Below are 10397 nucleotides of genomic sequence, written 5' to 3' on the forward strand. Positions count from 1 at the left end.
GCCGGCCGGTCTCGTGCTTTTCCTGCTCACCGTTTGTTCCCCACGCACGGGCGCGGAGCTGCGTGCGTACCTGCCAATCCGCCGCCGCCAACCAACTCACCCGTCGAGATGGGCAGGAAAGCTCACGACGTCGGCAGCACGCACGCGTCCATCTGGGCCGGACATCGTACGTGCATGCGTGTTCCGCGTCCGCCCCATTCCGGCTGCGGCGTGCGGAGCTGCAGGCCAGCGGAGGTTCTCACTGGTTCTGTGCTGCACCATCGTTCTCGGCGAAGAACATGCTGGGGTGTCCGGCCGGCGTCGTCGTCAGATCGGTGACCGGCATGAGCGTACGGGCGAAGGAACAGAGCAAAATGGACTCTGCGGCATGGTGCATCGATCACCCATGTTGCTGCGCCGGAACATTGCGATTTGTTCCAAGACTGCGTCAAGATTCAATCAACTGCGCAGCTCATGTATCCATCCATTATCTCTCTGTTCTGCAAATACGCAACAAAACGACGGGATCTCCTTACATTTGCAAGAACCGGGTTTTCTTTCCAATCTGCTAGTAGTAGTACTATGACCAACTTGTTAGCTCAAATTTGGCAACCTTCTACTTTTGACTAGATTGCAAATCCAAATCTAGAGCTTAAGTTTTAAAAATTTCTATCAAAGACTACGCTTCCAACTCGAAACTAAAACTTAGTGCATTTCGTGAATGTCAACATTCGCAAATGACTTGCTTAACAAAGAAGCAAGCAAGCTGTCAGAGCAGAAGTTGAATGAAAATAATGGAGCAACACAATTAAACAACCAAGATGATCTGACAAATCAAACTTATTATAATCACCACCCGATCCGATCCGATCCGATCCGATTGTCGCAAATCAGTATGTTAATGTAAAAACCCATCTCGTACACGAAGGAGAAGCAGAGCGTCGCGCTCTGCTGCTACTCGGCCAGCCGCCGGAGGCAAAAGCTTCTAGCTTTATCACAGGCGACGGTCACCGCTGCAGGAGCAGTAGCACTGCAGCAGGCAGGTAGCTTCCCTGCCTCACCGGCGCTTGTGGTCCCTGGACCGCCGGGAGTGCCGCGGCTCCTCCTGCGCCTCCTTCTCCCGCTCGCGCCTGGAGGACGACGGGCGCCGCTTGAAGTGCTGCTCCTCTTCCTCACTCCCCTCCTCCTCCTCGCCGTAGAACTCGCTCGCCACGGCGGGCCTCAGCTTCTCCTCCTCCGCCGCCGCCTCCCGGTGGTTCTGGTGGTGGTGGCGACCGTCGCCGTCCTCGGCTGCGGCTGCGGCGCTTTTCTTGGAAGAAGAGGACGAGTGCGCAGGGGGCTTGTCGGAGGAGGCCCTGCGGCTGCGCTTGGCGTCGGTGGGGTTGGCGTCGCCGGGGAAGCTGATGCGGGAGAAGACGCTCGCCTTGGACTTGGACACCCGTGGGTCGGCCGCCGGCGCCTTCGCGGGCTTGGGATCGTGCCGCGATGGGGGCGGGGGCGGGGGAGGCGGGAGAGGAAGTTCGTCGTAGCGGTCGGAGGAGGAGCGCTTCTTGCCGGAGCTGGAGGAGCGGCGCGAGTGCCGGTCTGGGCTGGACGACGGCGGCGCGCGCTCCGACCTGTCCGGCTGGGACCGCGACCTCTGCAAAAGAGAAGAAAAACAAAACACGGGACCACAAGTCAGTCTGCTAGCTCTTCCGACTTTCCTAGACAGTCTCTATCCTAACCATCGGATCTAAATCGTACGACCATGGACGCCTGAAGCCTCTAATCTTTGCCACGGCAGCTCGTAGCCCACCGTACGCACAACAGCAGCAGGCATAGCCTCCAGAGACTACGCGGCAAAATAATGGATGCCCTGGAACTCTCAATCTTTTTTAATCTTTATTTTGCCTTTGCATTTGTTGTCTTGTATTTATATCCACACTAAGCATTGTACTAGTATAACTAAAACTAAAAACTAAAAAGAGAAGAGAAGAAATGATGTGTTCCCTTTTAAAAAGAAAACAAGAAAAAAGATAAAACGAGCAAAAAAGAGAATCCCTGCCCCATAGAAAAATATAAAGATAGATAAATAAACAAAAGTTTCTTCTGGCATACGGATGACATCCTGTAACCCAAAGCATAGCGAACCCAGGAAGGCAATGAGAAGGGCAATCGAGCAACAACAATGCTCCGATTGGCGACTGTACTGCTTGTGACCCGGGCAATCGAGCAGATCGGCATTGCAGGGATCAACCAAGAACATTGCATGATGCGGCCGCGGTAAATGCACTAACAGGAACTCAACAGAGTGCCTTTCGTGTTCTGGAACACCGGAATCAGGCAGGACTCCTGCCCTGCCTGCTACTGCAGCCGCCGGCCATATGATAATAGTACAAAACTTTGCAAGATAATAGATTGACAGGAAAAGACATACAGCCTTCGGCCTCATCGATGTACTATCGTTAATGGCCCCTGATGATTCTCTTGCTTCCCTTCGAGAGTCCCCGTCCCTCTCTCGCTCTCGCTCGTGGTCTCGGTCCCGGCCCCTCTCCCGGGAACGGTCACGCTCCCTCTCCCTGTCCCTCTCCCAGGAAAGATCGCATTCCCTCTCCCTGCAAAAACACAGTTCCACATATTAATACTGAAATAAATTCAGTGAAAAAAATGGCTAAACTAACTCGATATGGCCTAATTCCTCATGACTGGTAACATTCTACTGTATAGTATTCAGCATCCAAGAATATGTAAATAATACAAGGAAACAGGGTAGTGGATGGATTATTAGAAAGTACTTCATGAAATGCCATCGGATTAAGTCATAACATACGCTAGCATAACTCAATTTAACATTTTATAGAGAAGCAACGAAGAAATGAAGACCAACCATTGGCACAGTACTTTTATTGCAGACTAAAAATAGCACTTACTGTCCCTAAATTCATGCCATTCTACCACTTTAGACCTCTGAGACACCGACACTCCCAAATGCCCATGTATCCATATCGGATATCATATCTGATACCGATACGTGCCGAATACTCAGCAGATATGTATCTGCCGAGTATCCGAATAAAAATAAATATTGAAAATTTGGAGACTCCTTAGATACTTGTGGGATACAATTAGGATACGGCCTAGTCCAGTCTGACCCTGTCACATCTCCCAGTCATATAACCTAATGACATTGCATCTTCTAGCCGCATCTCCCACTCCAAGTCGCATCTCCGACGCCTCCCTCTCGCCCGTCACCTCGCCCGTCACCACCACACCCGCAACGCCAGTGGCGACGCCATCCACCACCTGCCGGCGGTGAGTTCCTCTCTTCCCTGGCTCCCCATTTTCCTCCTCCTTTATTCACATCTCTATTCTTCTGATTTTTGCCCGTCGGTGATTGAGTGACCATGTGCGGGCGACGGCGGCACTGTGGGGCAGTGGCTACGAGACGGCGTTTGGAGTTGTAGCTGTCATCAAAGCAGCCTCTCTCGCCGGCTTGTCCAACCCCAATAGCATGAGGACGATGGTGAAGCCCATGCCGTCTTCGGGCGACGATCTATTAGGTATTAATTAGTGGCCACGCCTAGCCAGATACAAGTTGGAGACTTGGAGTAGAACATGGGAGTAACTTATTACTGTTTTTTAAAAAAAAAAATTAGTAAAACGTATCCGTGTATTGGGTTTCCTGAGAAAATGGCGTATCCCTGTATCCGTATAAATCCAATACCGATACTTATTGGTGTTGCTAATAAAAAACTAATCTTGCACGACCTAAACTTGTATCAGTTAAGCACTTAGGTCATTTTCAATCTTTCGCAGTAGCTAGAGATTAAGTGTGGATGAGCTTTCAAGTTGAATAGGGACTTCCACGGATCAAATATTTGAAAGTTTAGGAGCATAGATCACATCAATGGTGCAAGTTTATCACTTAATAGCCAAACTGACTTTTTAACGAGTAGTGAGTAGTGACTGAGGACTTCATATGAAAGAATCTACCAAACACCCATCGATGATAAATACAAAAGGAAAAAATAGACGAAATATAATTTTCCATGACAATTAGAAACAGACAAAATGACTAATGTGTCTAACGTGATCAAATTCAGGGACATGCCAGATTATCAAGGTAAGTTACAGAAAATACAAACTTAGGGAGTGCAATTTACTATACATGATTCATATGTGTCCTTCAGAATTTTATTACTTGCCATATATTCAAATGGTACACGCCTCTGCAAGACCAAAAGAAATCAGTGCTTATGATGAAGGGCATTTTTTTAGCGATTTCATGCGAGACACTTTTAGACCAATTTCTCACTCGTTCTCGACTCAAAAGATTCAACTCCATTAGGACGGTCAAGTGGGATTGTGCATATGAATAATGGAGGATCCAAATCAGTGTCATGCATTGATTTACTATATAAAGAAGATGGCATCAAGATTGAGAATAACAGGTACAATGCTTATACACTGATGCACTGCGTAAATTTAAAAGTACAACTCAACAACTGATCATATTGTTTTTGTCAAACAATATTGAGGGGGAAAGGTAAATGGTCTGAAGTGTCTAATCACCTTTCGTTGTATCGATCCATTTCACGTCTCCTCCTATGATCAGGTTTCCTGGGATCAAATTCTTCCCTGCCCATAACTGGTGGACCCATATTTATTCCCATAGGGTTAACTGCTAATTCAGAAAGATCCCTGAAAATGAATTATTCAAGAGATTTCAGAAGAGACCATAGTAATAGCCAATCTGTGGAAAGAAAGCGACGTGCAGATCTGACTGTTAACCAAAGAAGTAAAACATCAACATAATGTTCATCTCTCACCAAAGAGGAGAAATACAGCCACAAAGTTTGCAAGTTACACATTCCTCTTAAATTCCAGTGGTACAAAGATCATCAATACATATGCCATTGGTCATGTACACATTTCTTTCACATATAAACCAAAGGTGCCAAAAGATATACCTACAAACTCCTGGCATCATATATCCCGGGGGCATAAATGGATCTTGTGGGAGAACTCCACCACCAAAAGGGTCAAATGGACCTGGTGGATAACTCATGTAAGGCATGGGACCAGGAAACGGTGCACCCATGTAATCCATTGGCAATGGCACCCCTCCACCCCAGTAAGGGTTGAAACCTCCAGTTGGACCCAAAGGCATTCCAGCAAAATTTTCAACTCCAAAATCTTGATAATTTTTCCATTGCTCCTCAGCTGTCGACAGAATAAGTATTCCATTTATTTAAGCCGCCACTTGCAACTGCACTTTATCTTAATGATAAATGATCATGATCCGGGATCAGGACTTACCATTTCCTGGAGCACGTGCCTTCTTCTTTTTCTTCTTCTTTACTGCTGAAAGCCACCAAAAGAAAATCAGTATCTCGAGCAACAGAAATAATCGAAAGATGCCACTTCAGCCAAAGAAAGAAAGAAAGAAAGAAGGCAACTGGCACCAGTCAACTCATTTGTACTCTTCCAAGTATTTATTGCCACACTCCTAACATCATGTGTACTACATACATGATGTTTTATGAATTTTTTTAAACATGGCAACATGTTTGATTAATTGTACTTTTGTTAATAGGGACGCCGAATCCTCTGGACACCAACAAATTTCCTTTGAGTAATTTGACCAAAGAGGAATGCTGTTATGCTCCCTCTGTTCTTTTACTGAATTAGCTCTTAGTACATGAGTAAAGAAAAAGCACAAGATGACCATAGTCTTCTTAACTCATTAAATTGATGTACTCCTAAACCACCTATATTTGAAGCAAGCGATCAGTGAACTAAGTATTTAGTCTTGTAAATTGTACCATATACTGAATGAGGGAGGGGCACTTCAGGGCGGATTGGTTCTCTTCTAAAAGAAAAACTATAACATCAAACAAAACATAAGACTTTCATTCTTAAACATCAAATACAAAAGAACTGAGGTATTAATTCGTTAGCAATTAAATTATAAGGGAGGATGATACAAAGGCAAGGGCTATCTGGAAACAAAAAACAGGACCAAAGGCTTTTCACCTTGTTCCCCTGCAGGCAACTTTTCTTGAGAATCTTTTGCAATATGAGTCACTTCTACTGGTTTATCTTCTTTCGCATTCTTAGACTCAGTAGTCCCTTCAGCGACATATGGAATTGTGGCGGCCTTCTTATCTAAAGAACTCACATCAACATTAGTAGCTTTCACTCCACTGAGGCTCTCAGCATCTGGAGACTCTTCTACAGGTGTGGGTGCTTTAGTCTCTTCCTTTGAAGCAGCAGAAACAGCAGGAGATCTAACCTTGGGTTGTACAGGTAGAGCTGACTCCATGTCTACAAAAGATACGAGCATCAGTTCCCAACTGTGATCAAGACAAATTACCTGACATGACAAACAGATATATGAATGTACCCTGCACTTGCGCCATGCTCCCCACATTTTCTGTGCTGCTAGTTGGTGGTGCCTCTAATATGCGGCTGATGGTTTCTCTCAAAGTTTTATTGGGGAGAAGATCGTCTGCTAATATGCTTGTGGCACCACAAACACACATAGACTTGTTAATTATGTAGTCCCTGATGCCTGCCAGCAAATACAAATAGCGCTTAATCCCTTAAACAGAGTGGTCTTTTAAAAGTATAGGCATTGAGGGAAAAAAAAAGGAAACACTGCAGTATAAATTCATACATAAACAATAGAACCACTCATATTATATGATAGCAGTATCAGTGATAACAGCATGCGGAACAAGGAGACACTTAAAAGACAGCTTACATTTATCACAGAAACTTCTAAAGCAGCATTTACTAGTTAGAACAGCATCCTTCATTACTTCTTTGCACAATGGGCAGCGTAGCTCTGGTGGAAGATCACCTACAGAGCGGGTGGTTGGTAGGCCCTCTATCTCCTTCTCAAAAGCAGCTCTAACACAGAACAAAATAGGGTGCTTACTTTTTTCCCAAAGTACATTAGCACTAGTTATTACGATTATGAAAGAAGCTCAACAAAGTTTTGTACTCACTCATTTGGCTTCAAAACAGCACCAGCCCCACTTGGCAGTGCATATGAACCATCCGGAGTTTGCATCAACATAGATTTTGGAATGCCAGTTGGGGGTTTCATCCTTTTCACATCAAATCTAGCATCACCATTCGTTGGGCAATGTTGAATGAAATGACCTGCAAAACAGAATCTATTGAGTGGAAGAAGAGTGAATCATATAATTCCTAAGATTTTACGAGCCACCAACATACCAGGTACTTTACATCTATGGCAAACATAACCTGGAGGAAGTGTCCTGCGTTCCAGCCCACGTCCTTCAGAATAACAAAGGAAGAGATAATAAGAAACTTTTTTTTTATCCCCATGGCACATCAAAGAACATATAATATATTATCTATGTACCAGTCTTAAGTATCACTATAAATATTTACTTTCACAATACTAAAACAAAAGAATATCCATCTTGCGAAGGTGGATATAATACTTTTCTCACAAAGATCAATTCTGCTGATACTCCTAAACTATAATTATTTAACATTACAAAAATAACAAAAGAAAAGGTACAAAGCATTACCAAAACCACGACCAGCCAGCATTCTTCCACCCATCCCCCTGCCATAGCCTCTTCCAGCACCATAACAATCAGGGATTTGGCTGAAAGTATCGAACACCCAGTTGAATGATTATAAAATCAACATTTAATTAGCAATTTAGCATCGCATTGATATAGTGAAAACAATATAACTAACAGTTGCCAGCCAGTTCGAACAGGGGACGTCTAATCCAGCAGGTTACTCACCTATAGTCAAGGGCAGATGTATCAATAAGTGCTTTTATTTTACTATCTTCATCAACTTTATTTTCAAAAGCATCAACCGCCTGGTAACCAGGCTGAGAAGGAACCGAATCAGAGACATATAATTCGTTGCCAAACTCATCATCCCACTCAGATTCTTCAGGCTGCAGTTTTAATATATTGAATATCAGCTCCACGAATTGGATAGACAATTCTAATTGGTTAAACATCCTAATGCAATTCCAATGTCAGACATTTGACATGTAGTCTAAGATAAAGAGCAAGCCAAACAAGTTGCCATTCTTCTTACATATTTCATAGATGAATCGCCAAGAAAAGCACTAGCAGCAGGCATGACTTCTTCTACCCTATCTTCTGCGGCTTTTGTCCTGCAGGATTGAATACATATCTCAAACTCTCCTCACTGACAAGCAACCTTAAATACTGACATGGGCCATTTTCAGTGGCATGATCAACCAAACATACAAATTTAAAGCACCACCTTGAACATAGCCATAAGGTGTGAACTCTTAGAGCGACACTAATAACTTAATAAGAATTAAAAAGCATATTGCCAAGTGTACAAGTATGGAATCAAGATCAAGACAGTACTCTTCCGGTTCTGTGACAATAGGTTTCCTTGGTCGTCCTGGTATCCGCCGAATCAATACTGATGTGTTCTTTGGTATCATAGTAGCGTCATCAGCATACTCTGAAAGTGAAAATGGCACAAGGAAATAATTCAATACCTCGATGGTATGAGTCCATCCTAAATACCCAAAAGACAAGCATAGTCCAAACCAAATCCGGTACATGACGATTTGAGTGCTTAGCGTAGAATATCATTTCAATTGCATTGTCTTCCAATACAATATGGTATGATTGCTTGCTGGTGTAAACAAACAACGCACCATTTACAATGAGATGAACTCACAACAAATCAAGGCAATACTTGGTTCATGAGCTCAACATCCTAAAATAAATTCAAATTCCTAAAGTTTGCCAATTTCATTGCAAGATGATACATAAAAAATTATCAATAAGCTCAGTGCCTGAGCTCAGATTGTAGCTAATCCTCCACATCAATCCTGTGAGCCAGGCCTTAGTAGGCTCAGAGCATAAAGACAATAGGAAGTGATGCCAGCTAAACAAGCATCAACTTTCGGTATGCTTAGCTGAGGCAACGCAGACCTCTTGAATGCATGAACCAAATAATGCCTGATTTACCATACAGAACAGACGGCTCTACAACCTAGCCTATCACAAATTTTACCAGGCCCTATCATCTTACATATATTCATCCACATAGGAAATCAAACTAAAGGCTCCTCACTAAGAAAGAACCAACCTTCATCAGTCTGAGCATTTGAGATCATGAGGTCGAAATCTGTGCCTCTGCCAAGATGCTTGGACTCAAAAATCCGCTCCTTCAGGTTGGCAACCGAGATGAATTGCCCCTCCATCGGAATCGAGTCATAGTCTCTGGCACTCTTGAACTTGTAATACACAGCCATTTCCCTGCCCACTCAATTTTTTCTCTTTCTTTTCTTCTGATTTTATCTTTTTATTTTATTTTCCTTTTTTGTTGCCCCCCCCCCCCCCGTCTTCTTCTGTAATAAAGCGGAATATTCGATAGAAACAAGCAAGAAACAAGAAAAAACTGTCTTCGACCTTAAATTGAGAGGAAAAATTGATGCTTTAAACCAGGACAAATCGAGGAAACAAATGAACACATGTACAAGTGTACAAGCAAGTAGTTTTTATCTCCTCGGCCTCGTCGGCCACAGGTCCCCTCTCCTACACCGTCGCAGAAGAAGCCAAGCTACCCACCGCACGGTGCAATCCGATCACACGCCGCGTCGAGCCGAGCCCGCCAAAGGCTCAAACTTTTCCGCCTCTACCAGCCGGAAACCCTCCAAATTGGGTGCTACCACGGCTGGATCGCCGTCTCCATCGCCTTCCCCTCCCAGATCGCGGCGGATCCCGGAGTGGGACACCACGAAACCGACCGGGGAAGGTCTTCGAAACCGAGAACCCGCCGAGACGAGGCGCCTCCTCGAGCGCGGCCGCCGCCGCCGATGCTTATCTAGTCGGGGAGAGGTGGAGCCCCAGCCTGGAGGCTATGGGGGTCGAATCTCGGCGGGGATCCGGATGAATCGGCGGCTCTGGGGCTCGGATTGGGGAGCTAGGGTTTCGAGCTCCCGCGATGGCGTCGTCGAGAGAGGGGAGGAGTCGAGACGCGGATGGGGAAAGGGGTGGATGAGGTCATGCGGACAGGAGAAACACAACTTACTTTTGCACAATCCGCTTTTTGATGTGAAAAATAATTTCTCCTTCTTTGAATTGTGCAATTTCTTCTTATAATCTGTTATGGAATCGTATTATTTGGCATAGTTTCTATAAAAAAAATTCAAAATATATAAATAGAAATTGTGCCAAACAAGACTTCAATCATAAAATATTCTAATTGGACTTGGTTTTAGTTTTGTTGAGTTGATGGGCTTTACTTTTATATGGCTAGAGTGCCAAACAAAACTTGAATTAGAAAATATTCCAGTTAGATTTGGGTTTTAGTTTTGTTAGGTTGGTGGGCTTTCCTTTTATATGGCTAGAGCTATCATATAAAGCTTTGAGGCCAATGATGAGAGT

At 44.3% G+C, this 10397-nt stretch overlaps 1 protein-coding gene across 2 annotated transcripts; it reads right to left on the reverse strand.

Annotated features, from left to right (window-relative positions):
* Positions 1 to 801: 801 nt before the first annotated feature.
* LOC133907040 (E3 ubiquitin ligase PARAQUAT TOLERANCE 3-like) lies at positions 802 to 10029 on the reverse strand. Of its 2 annotated transcripts, none has more exons than XM_062349032.1 (15): positions 9097 to 10029; positions 8361 to 8460; positions 8059 to 8137; positions 7752 to 7912; positions 7527 to 7606; positions 7204 to 7266; positions 6972 to 7128; positions 6725 to 6873; positions 6365 to 6532; positions 5995 to 6285; positions 5278 to 5319; positions 4929 to 5181; positions 4531 to 4659; positions 2396 to 2573; positions 802 to 1618 (listed from the first exon to the last, which is right to left on the reverse strand). In XM_062349032.1, exons 1-15 carry the CDS (start codon positions 9260 to 9262, stop codon positions 1037 to 1039), a joined length of 2598 nt encoding a protein of 865 aa, XP_062205016.1. In that variant the 5' UTR covers positions 9263 to 10029; the 3' UTR covers positions 802 to 1036. The 2 variants fall into 2 exon arrangements, with proteins under 2 accessions (XP_062205016.1, XP_062205015.1); XM_062349031.1 differs by having other exon boundaries at positions 5278 to 5322; positions 9097 to 10028.
* Between the last annotated feature and the right edge of the window lie 368 nt (positions 10030 to 10397).

This window comes from Phragmites australis, chromosome 24, assembly GCF_958298935.1.
Source record: "Phragmites australis chromosome 24, lpPhrAust1.1, whole genome shotgun sequence".
Lineage (NCBI taxonomy): Eukaryota > Viridiplantae > Streptophyta > Magnoliopsida > Poales > Poaceae > Phragmites > Phragmites australis.

Bases quoted from the DNA above. Each gene is read 5' to 3' on its own strand.
- LOC133907040 (XM_062349031.1), bottom strand. From the start codon at position 9,262: ATGGCTGTGTATTACAAGTTCAAGAGTGCCAGAGACTATGACTCGATT. The intron at 8,461-9,096 runs GTTGGTTCTTTC...TTTCACTTTCAG, and splicing joins AAATGCTCAGACTGATGAAG to AGTATGCTGATGACGCTACT. The intron at 6,533-6,724 runs GTAAGCTGTCTT...ATTTGCTGGCAG, and splicing joins TAGAAGTTTCTGTGATAAAT to GCATCAGGGACTACATAATT.